Source organism: Kogia breviceps, chromosome 7 (assembly GCF_026419965.1).
Source record: "Kogia breviceps isolate mKogBre1 chromosome 7, mKogBre1 haplotype 1, whole genome shotgun sequence".
NCBI classification, from domain to species: Eukaryota; Metazoa; Chordata; class Mammalia; order Artiodactyla; family Physeteridae; genus Kogia; species Kogia breviceps.
The window spans coordinates 73,329,854-73,345,045 of record NC_081316.1 but is presented as its reverse complement, the minus strand read 5'-3'; the positions used below and the strand labels follow the sequence as shown (position 1 = coordinate 73,345,045).

At 41.2% G+C, this 15,192-nt stretch overlaps 1 protein-coding gene across 7 annotated transcripts in view; it reads left to right on the top strand.

Annotated features, from left to right (window-relative positions):
• Positions 1 to 11,018, top strand: part of TEAD1 (TEA domain transcription factor 1) — a 263,768-nt gene extending 252,750 nt beyond the window's left edge. For all 7 annotated transcript variants that reach the window (XM_067038588.1, XM_067038587.1, XM_067038586.1 and 4 more), the window contains one exon: positions 2,905 to 11,018. In XM_067038588.1, coding sequence (XP_066894689.1) covers positions 2,905 to 3,018 — 114 coding nt within the window. In that variant the 3' untranslated portion in view covers positions 3,019 to 11,018. The remainder of the gene's footprint in view (positions 1 to 2,904) is intronic.
• The last annotated feature ends 4,174 nt before the right edge of the window (positions 11,019 to 15,192 follow it).

The window sequence follows — 15,192 nt, the reverse complement described above, 5'->3', positions numbered from 1 at the left end:
AATTAAGCCAGCACTCCTGGGTAATGAAAATGAAGTCATCTCACTGATAAACAGAAGAGATCATACTTTTCAGCACTTCCTCAGGTGTAGGGATATGGCCAGCATGACAGTTGCTGGACACAGTTGCAGGTGTTTTACCAGGAACATTAGATACAAAACCTGTGTCACCACGGCCAGTTCCAGGCCTTACTGGCTGGTGGGCTAGACTCTGGTTTCGTCAGAATGATTCAGGAATTGAGGTGACCCTGTAGGTTTGGGGCCTTAATGGTGGCAATCAGACTGAGGAAGACAGCGACTGAATTGTGGGTCAAGGATTCTGATCATCTTTTGAGGTCCTATTCAGACATACAGGTTGCTAGAAACATTTTTTTTTCCTTCCTGCTTCATCTCAAGCATGAAGCCTAGATAGGATATAGTCTTTCATAGAAAGTCTGCAAGAAGGTAAAATAGATCATAGAGGTTCCAGGCACAGTGCTGAATCTTTTGTAGATATATTATGAAATTCTCACTGCAGAACTGTGAAGTCATTTTTATTCCTATTTTATGGATAAGGAATGTTAGTCCTTCCTGAAGTCACAGAGCCAGTGATAGATGTAAATTAAGATTTGAATTGATGGAAAAGACACTTTGCAGGATGTCATGGTCATGGAATGAGAACACTTGGGTTTAGGACTCAGCTCTACTCTATGACCTTGGGTAAGACATTTAAAGTCTCCAGACCTCAGTTTCCTCCGTTTACAAACAAAGTGCTCAAGTCTGCCCTCTCCACCTCAAAGGTTATTGAGAATGTTTGCATTCATTTGGCTAAGTTATGGAAAGGTTGTACTAGCTGCTGAAATACAGTGCAAATAAAACACAGGAAATCTGGGCCTTGTAGGGAGAACGAGGCGGGTAAATAGACGATGATGATGCAAGGCCATCGTGGTTGCAGTAAACTTGTGAATCAGACATCATGGGAGCACAGAGTAGTTGAACTGCCTGAGCAGGCACCTGTACTTGGAATGAGGTGGGGAATTCTCAGGGATGTTAAAAGATGATATTTAAGTTGCCTGACGGACAAGCAGATATTTTTCAGATTTACCAAGAAAAGGCCCGTTCGGTGGGTGCCTACTGACATGTCAGCTGCGGGGCTGCGGTGAATTAGACAGGCGGGACCAGGCATCCTGGGGTCTGGTGAGGGAGGCAGGCATTCATCAAGGACGGAGAGTCACAACATGCCTGTAATTCACCTGTGGCTGACTGCTGGTAGAGGTCGGTGCATGGTGACAAGAGAACGTGTAATAGGAGGTCAGGGAAGGCTTCCCTGAGGAAGAAACAATTGAGAGCTGTCTCCAGATGGCTAGAGAGGCAGAGAGGGTAGGGAAAAATTCTGCACATAGGTGGGAATGTGGTAGGAGGAGGACTGGAAACAGAGCAGTGTGGCTGGCCGGGTAGCACTGGCCAGAATGGGCCGCTCACTCTCATCCTTGTAGTATGGGAACAGGTTTTCTCTTCATCCTAAAGTTTAAAAGAGGCCATTCAGTTTTTAAGCAGGAGTGTGTTGTTGTCAGATTCATATTCTTTCAAGGTTACTGTGGCTACTGTGCACAGGTGAGACTGGTGCCCGGCAAGGGTGGCCGCTGGTGGAGGAGTCCAGGTCAGCTTTGCTGGTGCCTTGGGCTGTGGCAGGGGAAAAAGGAGATGGATTCAAGAACTATTCAGGAGGTAAAAGCAGCAGGACATGGCATTTGTTTGGATATAAGGATGAGGGAGAGAAAGATTTCAGGGCTGGAAGACTTGCATACTTGGAGTATTTGATCTGCAAGGGAAGTGGCAGGGAGTGAGACTAGAAAAGCAGGTGGGTACCAGTATTGAAAAAAACTTTGTTACCCAGAAAAAAAAAAAAAAAAAAAAAAAGAAGTAGATGATGCATCACTGTATCGATGCATTTATCTAGAGCAGCATGGCATAATGGGTAAGAAAAAGGTCTTCAGATTCAGAAGATCTGGGTTTTTCGTTGACATTAGTAGAACCTTAAACAAATTAACCCCAAGCACCCTTGTCAAAGAGGGAGTGATATCGCACTTGCTCCTAGAGTTGTTGTAATATATGAGATACTTTCTGTAAAGCATTTAATACTGAGGAGGTGCATAGTAAGCACTGAACAGATGGTGGCTATTATTCTGTGAATTTCCATCCATTCAGCAAATACAGTGGACCCTTGAACAGCATGAGTTTGAACTGTGTGACTGTTCTTTTACTCAGCATATATTTCAGTGAGTCCAGGCACTGCATGTTAATACAGTGGTGAGCAAGGCACTCACAGAGCCTATGTCTCCCATTGGCTATCGTGAAACAAAATTTAGTAGAGATTTAGGAATAAGATAGGAGACAGTCCCTAGGATAAATGACTGTCCCATGGAACAGAATTATAGAAAATTCTCTGTGTTGTAAAAAAATTGCACCCCCCTCCCAAAAAAACAAAACAAAAACCCCACACTAATTCTTATGGTGTCTTCTTAGGCTCTCTGAGTGAGACCCAATCTGTAAGGTCTTTCTTACATATGGTAACTAAGCTTAAATAGGATTTAAGTCGGACCTGTAATATCCTGAGTTTGTGCTGGAGGGGGGCGGAGGGAAGCTGGGCAGATCTCTTAACAATCCACTTTTTGAACATTGGACTCCATATTCCTCTCCAAGTAAATCGTAGTCATCATGGCACAGATGGAATATGTTTTCATTCATGTTGTGTTTGATATAGATACATATGTATATATATATATACTTTAAAAATATTTTATTGACATATAGTTGATTTACAATGTGTTTATTTCTGCTGTACAGCAAAGTGATTCAGTTATACCTATATATATTGTGCATTCTTTTTCATATTCTTTTCTGTTTATACTTTTTTTTTTTAAACAGGTGGTAACAAACAGGGATACACAAGAAACTCTCCTGTGCATGGCCTGTGTATTTGAAGTTTCAAATAGTGAACATGGAGCACAGCATCATATTTACAGGCTTGTAAAGGACTAACCGTGGTTATTTATATATATAGATATCTGTATATACACACACACATATGTGCACACACACACACACTCTCTCCCATGATTGAACGACTGACTGTAAACCTCACCATGCAGGGGTGCTGCCCTGGCCCTGAGGTCACCCCAACTTTTCTAAATCCTGTTTGAGTGAAGTCATTTTTTCATGTATTCATACTCATTGTAGCTGTGAAGTTCTGGTACAGTTGTAAAAAGAGAAATCGAGTTGTTTCTGTGTGTTATTCAGATCCACAGCCCACAATTCCTCAGAAAGGTGAACCTTAAGAACCCAAGTCTCTGTCTGCAGAGACCTGTTTCTCATTGTGGTAGAAAAAAAAATTAAGACAGAGCATTTACCATTGGACATTTACAGCCTTTATACAAATGTATTTAGTGTTATTTTTTTTCCAACATAAAATTCTTGTTTTAAGATACAAGTAAAATTAATCTTTAAATATAAATGTAAATTAGTACACAAAACTAAGAATCTTTAGACTTATCTTTGTAACAAATTAGGGTGGAAGTTATGAAAGAATGTAATTCACTAAATTATTTTTTAAATGAAACTTTTCCTTCTTTTTGAAACCAAATGTTAAAATATAGCCTTAAGAAATGCTTGGTAGAAATATCCTAATGAGACAGATTTGTACTTTTTTCCTCAAAGTTAAAACTAATCTCCTAATCCATTAAACTCTTGAAACAGCTATTACAGAGGAAGAAAACTTCACCCCTTATCCTTAACATATATAGTATATTTAAAAAATATAAAATTGTATTGTACTAATGTGATGATTATTTAATGAAAAAGAAAAGATGGCTCTTTTTGCAATAAGTAGATAAATACTGAAAATCTAAACTTACAATGTTTATAGTCTTGTGTGTGCAGTTATATTTTATATGGACAACCAAATTTTATATTAAGATGAGTAAATATTTGAACCACTGAAATTTAATAACAAAAATTTAAAATTGGCATGAATACTGCACTGTGAGCTGCAAATTATAGAAAACCCTGTGGCTGGGAGAAATTTCATCAACCAAACTCATAAAAGGCTCATCAGTTTTAGGATCTCTGCTCCCCAGAAAATCACAAGCGTGCTCACCAGCCTGTGGGTAAATTATTTCTGGTGATCCAATATGCATATTAACCTGCTGTAACTATATGTGTACGTGTGTGTTTGTGTGTACATATATACACATATACATATATAGTTATTCAACACATATTTATTGAACATCTATTCAGTGTCACTCAGTTTTCTAGGTGCTGATATGTGTGTATTTCTCAATCTGTGTCCGTAGATCTAGGTGTATTCGCTAAGGACACCCATTTCCTTGACATCTCTCAGTAAGTCACAATACTTATTTGACTGAGGTTGAAGAGGCTCAGCTATCTATCTCTGCCCTTTCCAAACAGGCACATTTAGGAGGTTTTCTTCCTAGGAGGAATTCAACTTTCCAACCCAAATATTCCAAAGCATTGTCCAGGCAGAGTTGGTTTAATGTGGCCACAGGTCTTGGGTTATTTCCGTAAGTGCTTCATTGGGAAGGGGACAGGGCATACTCCTCAACTTCCTGGAGGAAAGTGACGTTTTTTTATAATTGTCAGGAATAGGTTAACACTATTAGAACATAAAATGTTTTGTAAGTTGTGAAACATGTCAAGACTTTTATGTCAAGCCAGAAAATAAAAACTTTGTTCTATCACATTCAGATAACCTACACACCCCCTTCCCTGTCCCACCACTTGCTCTGACCCTGCTTATATACTGATTAGTATCTGGTGGTCATGAGGGTGTGGCTGGCTCGTGGCAAAAAGAAGAACCAAGCCTGACCTCTCCCAAACCCATGACCCTGGCCACCGGGAAGGCCAAAGGAGAAAGTGCAGAACTTTCCCCTTTTGGAACACACATCCCTTACGTAAGCCAGTAGCATGGTGTGTATCTTCCCTACATAAAGAGACTACAGTTTGTTCCCTGACTCCAAGTGGACCTTTGAAGAATTGCCCTAGTGGCCCACCCTTCCGTCTGGTCTTTGGCCCAAGCATTAAGCTTCTTCCTTGGTCATATATTTATGACGTCTCTTGGTCACCCCTCTTAGGGATGCTTCTTTTGCTCCCATCTCCTGTGTCTTTACTCAAGGTGTTACCCCCAGTCTCTCAGGACCAAGGGGCGCAAATGATCTTATGTGGCTAAAAGCCACGCCATCCCAGAACTTCAGGGCAAGAGGTATTTGGTTCACGTTTTCTCCCAGGAATGGGGCTCTTCGGTGCTGCCAGGAGGGCTCTGAGGATTTACTTTTTTCAAAGCGCAAATAGATCGAGACCCAAGAACACCAGCTAGAGGGTGCTTCTTTTGGCTGCAGAGAAGGGCATACTCTGGTCTGCTGAACTCAGAGTTAGGCTGGGCCCTCTGATGCTTGTCCTCTTCCTCCGAATGCCTTTGTAGTTGAGTTTGGGGGTTTACATGGATGAACTTGAGGATTGCTTTTTGCTCTTAAAACAAGTTTACTTCTTGTCTTGTTCTTCTAAAGATTTCTCCAGGGCAGATATTCTCCCTGTCTTAACCACTGGTCCAACCTCTTAGCCCTTTCTCTGTCACTCCCAAATTAGACCCTGGGATTAGATTTGTGTTATAACATCGAATCCAAGTCTGTTTTTGGTCTTTCACCCTCTATGGCAGAGTCTCCTCCCTTCATAAAGCTTTCTGTACCATAAAGAAGCCTTCCCAAAGCTCTGTCCTCATTACTATTTTCTGGGTGCTCTATCTCCTGGTTGACCCTCCACTACCGGGATCGATTCAGGGACATCTTGTGCTTTCACTGGAGAGTTCAGAGGCCACTTTCCACAGCCTAAATAGGGAGAAGCTGGAGAACTGGGCTTTGGTCTCTTGGTATTCATTTTCATCTTAGCAAGAGACCTAAATAAAGTTGGGGCTTTTCCAGACATGTCCTAGAATCCCAGAACGTCTACGCTACCCTAAACCAGGGTTTCTCAACCCTTTCTTGACACTGTTGACATTTGGACCAGATAATTCTCTGTGGTGCAGGGCTGTCCTGTGCATTGTAGGAGGTTTAGCAGCATCCCTAGCCTCTGCCCACTAGATACACCTTTCCCCAGTTGTCACAACCCAAAATGTCTCCAGACATTGCCAAATGTGCCATGGGGCACAGAATTGCCCCTGGTTGAGAACCACTGCCCTGCATCTGACAGGTCACAAATGCCATATTTGAGATTTTCTTTCTCCTTCCATTTTACCCTGAGCTTCTCCCCTGGGAGCCTTGTTTCAGGCTATCATGAGACAGGTAGGAATATTACTCAAATGATATTGTGTCCATGTTTCTCCCTGTTTCGGAACTTCTATTTCACAACAGAATCTCTCTGCTACAAGTATTCTTTCCTTCCTCCCTGGGAAAGTTGGGGACAGCTGGCCATCATCCCTATAATCAACTCACACCTATTTAAAGAGCATTTCTAATTTGCTCTTCATTGCTTATTTTATCAGGTTAAAAAAAGTTCCATCCATTTTTATTATTTCTCATAAGGTTATAGTTCTCATTATCAAACCTTTAATCATTTCAGTACATTTCCTCTGGTCTTCTACTGTTCGCCTTGCACTCATTGCTTTTTTGTAGAATTTACAGAAACCTCTGGAACATTTCATCTTTAAGGGTGGTGGAGGGAGGGATTCATTTTGGAAGAGGGCTGATCGAATTTTTCTTTATTGAGCTTTAGGAAAGCCCCAGTCTTCAGGCATCCCTCAGAGCTAGTGCGGGCTCAGTTCCAGAGCACCGCAAGAGAGCAAATATCACAGTAAAGCGAGTCACACAGTGCATATATATAAAAGTTATGTTTACCCTATATTGTAGTCTATTAAGTGTGCAATAGTATTATGTCTAAAAAAATAATCAGTGCACATACCTTAATTTAAAAATATTGCTAAAAAATGCCTGAAGAAGTACAATAGGAACTTGAAGGTCATCATAAAAAATATGAAAATCATAAAAAGTTGAATTATTATTCAATTATTAATTATTGCAAGAATTATCAAAATGTGACACGGAGACATGAAGTGAGCAAATGTTATTGGAAAAATGACTCTGGCAGACTCGTTTGCCGCAGGGTCGCCACAAACCTTCAGTCTTAAAAAACTGCGATATTTGTGAAGCACAATAAAACGAGGTATGCCTGTGACCTCCATTTTGTAGATGAGAAAGTTGAGGCCCAGAGGGGAGATGACTTGGCCAAAGTCACCCAGCTGGTCAGTGACAGATTAAGAGTAAGGCTCTGGGACTCCTGCCACTTAATCCTTGGCCTCTTGGCAGGGGTCGTTCCTCTCTGGTGCTCAGGGCAGAAGAGAGAGGGAGGTTAAGACCCCCTTCCTCTGCCCGAGCAGCAGCATCTCCTGGTGGTGATGCTGCTTCTCCCCCTGGAGTGTCTTGTCTGGGAGGCATTCGTTTGAGCAGATAGGAAAGCTGATGAGCCTTTTCCTTACCCTGAGGACAGTTCACCTGCCACAGGCTCTGAGTCAAATTTCTCTTCACAGAGCATCCCAGCAGCAAAGTCCCATGCTCGGACCAGCCAAAAAACAGCCCCCGTGCCCAGAACTTGGTGTTACAAACCCAAGTCTTCTTTAGGTCTCAATACTCTAGTGGCTTTTGCAGTTAGTTTTTGTACAAACGTAAGTTATTTAAATCACACAAGATGACAGTCAACTTTTCAAACCAGGTACCGATAACTTGTATGATTTTGTCTATGCTCTGGTACACTACACCTGTTCTAACGAAGGGTAGAACCAATTTTGTGTGTTGGTGTTCACACCTGTGACATTAAGAGGATACGTCTGCATTGCTTCTTTCTTTCTGTTGATGTTTCTGTGGCAACACCCTGCACATGTCATTTCTGAAAAGCCTTAAATCTTTGCGATGTTGCGTGTAGGGTTTGCAGTGCAGAAGGCTGCCTCGGACCTGTGAGCCCTTTTGTAAGCTGGAAGCATTTCTCTTACTACTGTTAACTTTTGTAGGAAGTTTTCAATTCAGAGCTGCCAAAGCGTTCAGTAAGCAGTGCCTTAGTGATACTTAGTCGTGCCGCCAGCCTTTTCTTACACCAGTTCTCGATGTCCCTTTACTGATCGGCACGGTATTTAAAATAGAGCAAGCAAGCGTTGTTTTCATTTTTGTTTTGTAAGCCCATTTTTCTCCAGTTCTATAGGAAACTGACTTCTTGGTCTGAAATCTGAAATGAACAGAAGTCAGCTCATTGACCACACTGTCAAATGTCTATACCAAAATGGAAGGTTTTGCAACTTTGTAGTTTACTATGAAAAGCAAATTGTATACTTTTAATGTTGCCTTTTAAATTCATGACCAAATACTTAGCTATTTGTGAATCTTCTGCACTCTAGCATGAAAGTGCCTTTGGTTTGAGATTCCAGCTTAGAAAAGTGCTGCCATAATCACGATAATTTGTAGAGAGACCAAAAATATTCTGAGATCACCGTAATGCCTTTGGTTTACTGGGATAGTAACCAACCACAGGCCTCCATTCACAAGAGCACGACGCGGACCCTGCCTGCTGCGCTGTCTGTCTGCCGTGGGGGAGCCCCTGCCACCCATGCCCCCGGGGCACACAGCGGCAGGAGGGCCCCCAGGAACTGGTGTGTTTGTGTGCCGTGACCCCATGCGCCATCTCCGCCCGTCACCCAGCCCTGCGTCCGCCTAAGGGAACTTGCACACAAACCGCAGACTCTCGGCTGGTGGACAGATTTGTCCGTCTCCTTATGCTCATGTTCCGTCTGGGGAGGCCTGACTTTCCACTCAGATGACAGCGCGCACTTCTGGTTTATGCAGTGATACCGTGGAAAGTTGGAAGCCTCAAACTGAGATGACAGTGCAGAACAAAAAATGGGTTAGGGTCATTATAATTGAAGTGTTCTTCTTACGGCGAAAATGTTGACTGAGTGTTGTCTGAATGTGCTATGAGAAACTTCCAAAGAGCACCACTCACAATTCGGAATTTTCGATGAATGTTCCAGCCCTCCAAAGGGCAACTCTTTAGAGTCCGTGTTGGCTTTTATCAAAACCTTGTGTAAATTGGGAAAATTGATAGAGGGGGAGGAAGAGGAGTGAAAAGGATGAGAAGGCAAAAACACGAGCCAAACAAAAGCCAGGACAAAAAAGACTTTTCTTTACCAATATAGACTTTACAGTGACATTAGACATCCTTGAAAGTTAGCCTCTGAATGCGTATGGTCCGTCTGTCTCTACCTGGTGTCTTTAAGAATACCCTCTTTGAGCTGTCTGAAATTTCAGGAGTGATTTCTATCCACACCAAGTTGTGAGTATTCATAGAAATTTCCCCCCAAAAAAAATAATAAATGAAAAGGAAAATTGCTCAACACAAGTTATAGTTAGCTGCTTGAATTCAGCCCCTCCCTGTCATGTCAGGACTACACCGCAACTTGAAAGAAATTGATCAAATGTTTGTTTTCCTGCTTCCCTTTTCAACTGTTACTGTGCTTTCTTTGGCAATAGTTCTCTCTCATTAACTCATTACTTATATCGTTAAGAATGAAGGTTTTGTGTTAAAAATTGCATTGCAAAGGATAGTTTCACTGAAGTCATGCATCATTAAATAAGATGAAATATTTGTCTTTATTGTTCTACTTCCTAAGCCGTAAACTTGTTTTATTCTCTGTGTATTTGCATTGAGTCTGTTACATGCCCCACTCCATCATTTTAGCATTTGAAATAGCATTTATGTTCCCTCTCTCATTCATCATGAAATGGGGTCAGATTCCAAGAGATTCCACCTCTATCATGTTGGCTCTCTTTTGTCTGCCTTCCATTATGAAATTGTTTCCCCTTCCCCTTTTTCTGAAAGAGGCCGACAGAATCTAGGTGTAAATCAATTGGAAACCAGTCTCTGGTTTTCTCCCTCCCTCTCCCCCCTCCTTCCCTCCTTCCCTCAGTCCCTCCCTCCCTCCCTCCTTCCTTCCTTCCTTCTCTTTTCTTTTTTGCATCAGTCATTGTCCGTGATTAGTTTCACTGTGTAAATTAGATATTAACTGCACTTCTTTAAAAAAAGAAAATCTCCCTGTTACCTCCTTGAAAAAGTCACTTCTGTAGGCCTTTTTCAATAGGCTCATGACTGCAGATAAGGAAAAAAAAAAAAGTAAAAACAAAAACTATGTGCCTAAAAAAATGACAAAAAAAAGTTTTGTAACATTTAAAAAAGAAACCTGAATAGCCTTTAATTCTTTAATATGCTTAAATTTTATGTAAATCGGTTTTTGCCACGTGTGTTTGTTCACATTCTAAATGACTTAATGGGATTCTCACAGTCTGTGTCTTCGTGTCACGTGTATGAAATGGGCTTGTGACGTAAACGTTTCATCTGGTCATTGGTTCCTTTGATATTGTACTGCTGCTGGGAGTGGGCTGGGGAGCCTGCCTTTAGGCAGTAAGGTTCCTCTTGGGTAGATTGGAGAGATGGGGGGATGGGGGCAAATTCTCACATATGTTTTCATAACCTGTTTGCAGAAACTTTGAAAAGGCATTTGGTTAAACCTCTTGGCAGTACAGTATTCTTGTATTTGTTAACGTCTGTGTTTAGGTACTGGTACCTTTTTGTTTAAAAATGTTCTAAGTGTTGGCTTTAAAGTGAATTTATCTTTAGTATGATAGTTATATGAAAATTATAGGGTTTGTGTGCAGAGAATTTTTTTATAAAGTGCTTTGTAAAAAAAAAATGTATTCTAGCTTTCGCGGTACATATGTGTGATAACTGTAATATCCATGACAGTTAAGTGCAATTATTTCATCACTCTAAAAATGCTATTTTTGTGTCAGTTCCTGCAGGTGTTTTCATGTCTTTGCAAAGTGACACATTTTGATGCCTTCTTGATAAAGTGGTAGACATTTTGTAGCTTTCTAGAAACTTTGTATTCATACGGTATCAATGAAAAATAAAGAAAATGAAAGTGTGGGTCACCTTTTTTATCTTCCAAAGTGTATGTTGTTGAAAATGAAAGGTGCTCTATTTGTTGTGGGTGAATGTATGAAGGACAGAGTAAAGGAGGTTGAAGCCATGATCCTTTTGATGGTGTCCACCAAGCTCAGTCATCCGAACATGACATGTTTATGTCTAGCAGGGTTTCTTTCTTTCTTTCTTTTTTCCTGTTTTTTTTTTTTTTAATAGGAGTATAGTTGATTTACAAAGTTGTGTTAGTTTCAGGTGTGCAGCAAGGTGATTCAGTTATACATACGTATATATCTATTTTTTTCATATTCTTCTCCCTTATAGGTTATTACAAAATACTGAGGATAGTTCCCTTTAGCAGGGTTTCTTAAAAACATCCACAGGTCAGTTAGTCTGCCTGCCTGTCTCTCTCTAGTGTGTCATTAAAAGTGTTAACCCGCCTTGCTGGGTGCGTGCCAGGAGCCAGGGGTAGCAGTTGGTGCCTGCATGGTGCATGCTGTGACCCCACCCTGTCCTCAGGAGTGTACAGCACACACATGCACAGCAAAGCCTTGGAGTCACTAAGTTTACTGCCTGCTGGGCACTGGGCCAGTGTGCTGGTACGACGTGTGATTCTCACAACAGTCCTGATGACAGTAATATTATTACCCTCCAACCGGTGCTCAGCAAGGGCAGGTCGTCCAGAGTTGTGACTGGTGAGTGGTAGAGTCTTCAATTGGTCACCCTGGCTCTGATGCCTTGACTCTTGGCCCCTGCATTTTGGCTCACTGAGACTCCGTGGAAACAGCTCAAGGCTGGGGAGGAGAAACCTGGGGGCCGGGGGGCTTTCTTAAGCAGCAATGACCTTAGGCTTCTGACAGCAGGACCCTGGGATCGTTCAGTTTGAACTAGACCTTAGAAGGTCTTGCTTCTCCCCATTTCTTTGAAATCTGAGGTACAGCCTGCCTCAAATCCCAAGAGGCACTGTGGGAGGGGGAACAGAGAAAAAATTAGCTTCCAGTTCCTTTGAAGAGGCATATTTTTAGCGAACTACAATTCGAGAGGAAGGCCATTGTCTAGTGAGCTGCTCGGGGCAGAGAGGGAGGGGAGCTGTGGGCCATTTTGCTGAGGCCCTGTTAATATGCCAGGTACCTTCACAGTCACGATTTCCTTTAACCCACGTCCTCTTGAGTAAAGGAATCGTTTCCGATTTTCCAATAAGGAAATTGAAGCCCAGGGAAGTTAAGTCCTTGTTAAGATCATAAAAGCTAATAAATAGCAAGAATTTAGAGGTGGAAAAACCTCCCTTGCAGTCCTGGCTCTGCTGCTGGCTGTGTGGCACTTTAGCCCTCCACCTCCTCCTCTAAAACAAGGTGTTTAACGCATCAAAAACATCCTTTACTAAGTGCCTGCAGTTCCAGTCAACTTGAGTTCAGCAAAGAGAGTGACATGCTAGGTGACCTAACATCACTGAAGAAAGGGATCGAAGGCACACAGGGGAGGGTGAATAAGGCTTCTTGTAATATCGGGGAACAAGAAACTTCACTGGGAACCCTTCCTGCCTTACTGCTGACAGAGAGCCCTTTATCATAGCTACCACATACTGAAAGCCAAATTAGCTCCTGTTAAGTCATCGGTAAGCACCTGAACAATTCCAATGCAAAAAGCACAGTGTTGTGTTAGCTGGTGAAGCCTCAAGAGTTTTTTTAATTGCCTATGAAGACACTTTTGTTCTGTTTAATGCCCCATATGTCAGATTTATCTAGGTGGTTGTAACTAGCAGAGCCTCAGTCTGCTAGAAGCAATTACTAGAAGCAATGAGATGAGGTGGGGCAGATTACAGGGAGGCAAGCGCTTCATCTTGTGAGGCATCTGTTTCAAATGGGGCCTTAACATAGTCTCCAGGCAGAGGGGTGGACGGCTATCCTAGAAGTTTCAGAGAAATCTGAGGTTCAGAGCTCTCAGTGTTTCCACCCAGATGTTCCCACTCCATGTTTCAGTATCCCACTCCTTATCTATTACGGCCTGACAGGAGACTTGTGAGAGCTCTAAATTCAGCTTTATTTGTAATTTCTGGCTTGATTTTTAGCACAGTCTGACCTTCAACTGCATGAGCTAAGGATTTCTTTAAGCGCTGCCAGGGAGATCTTTTACACCATGCCCTGAGTTGAGCCTGACATTTTCTTCCTTCTGTGCACCAATTGCACTTAGCAACAACTAACCTATTAATACCACCAACCAATCATAATTAACACCACCCCAATCTCTCTAGCATGCTAGAGATTGCATAAGGTAGTGCATCCCTTTCCTTGTGGACCCAGTGCCAATTTACGACAGGTGACAGTCTTAGTTACTGTGCTACTACAACATTCCAGTGGACCAACTATCCTAGTTTAGGTTCCCCCAGAAACAGACCCTGAAAAAAGACTTGAGGGTGTACAGTTTGTTTAGGAGTCTTAATAAAGATGTCACTTCACGTGATGAAAGGTTAAATTCGCCACGAAGATGAAATAATTGTAAGTTGGTATGCTCTTAATAAAACTACCTTAACACTCTTAAGTGAGAGAACTGCAAGGAAAAATACAAAACCATGCGATGCTTTCAGTAGTTGATGGAACAAGCAGACAAATTCCAGGAAATATGTAGAAAAATCAAAGTACTAATTGTGTACTCTGTGTCCCAAAATTGTCATTCATTTTTTTTCAGTCACATGGAATGGTATGAAGACCGTACACTTGCAAATTAAGCAAGTGTCAATATATTCCAAAGGATTGCTGCAAAGCTGCACAATATTCTCTGACCTCAAAATAATTAAGGTAGAATCTATTTTAAATGGATCTTTGGAAAAGCTCCCATATATTTGGGAATTAATAAACATTTCTAATTAACGCATGAGAAAAGAAGTCACAGAAGTTAAATATTGAAAACTGTATATTAAAGAAATACTATCTACTAAAATGTGTGGAATGCAGCTAAAGCAGTATTTAGAGGATACTAGACTAACATGCGGAGAATCGTCCATACTAGATTAAAAAAAAGACCAAAAATTAATGAGCTAGGCATTCAATTCATGAAGTTAAAAGAAGACCAAAATAAGCACACACACACACACACACACGGAAGGAACTGTTAAAGAGAAAAGTAATGAAATAGAAAATGAACACAGTAGAGAAGATCAACAAAGTCAAAAATTGGTTTTTCAGAAATACAAAATCTATAAACCCTAACAACACTGATAAAAGAGAGAGAGAGAACCAAACCAACCAACTAAATAAACGAAAGGTAACAGGAATGAAAATACAGTTATCACTACAGATCCCACAGATATTAATAAAAGTATAATAAAATAGATAATTAAAATATACTGCTACAAACTTTATGCCAATGAATTTGTAAGTATAGATACAAAGGATAAATTCTTAGAAAACTGTTACTTATGCAAGTTGCTTCACAAAGAAGTAGGAAACCTGAATCGAGTAGTCTTAACAACCATTAAAGATGATGAAACAGTAGTTCCCAATATTTCCACACAAAAACTCAGGCCTACATGGTTTCCTAGTGAGGTTTATCAAACTTTAAAGGAATAAGGTCCTGCAATCTTACAGAAAATACTGCAGTGCATAGAACAAAAGGTATAATTCTGACCTTAGTTTAGGTCTTCTAGAAAGCAGAGCCTGAGGCAAGACTAAGATACTAACACATACTGTACTTCATTTGGGAAACGTAAGCTCGGGAAAAATGAGAGAAAAATGGAAGTAAAACAAGGGGAATCCTATGAAATATGATGTGACGCATTACTGTCTTGACTGCCACTTCACAGTGAGTTGAAAGAGACCTATCAGGTCACTCAGCATGGAATCTTTTGGCTTGTGGAGTTTTCTGGTGAGGTTTCCAGGAAGAAACAATGTTGTGGTGTAACCAATGGGAGAAAGAAAAGGGAGTAATCTAGTTATCAGGTAACCTCCCATCTCTCAGTTCTCATTGGTCAATGTTCTTGCCACAGGGATGATTGATGTTCTTCCCACCGGGTTGCATTATCCACTTCATAACAGCTGTTCAGGAATTCAGATCCCATGTCTTATAATGCTGCATCTCATTAAAGTCTGAAAGTGGAGGGAAATTCCAACATGTATGAGTTACAAGTCAAGACAGGGAAAGAGGAGGCAGTCAAGGGTATTTGAGAAGTTACATAAAGTTTATTTCTAA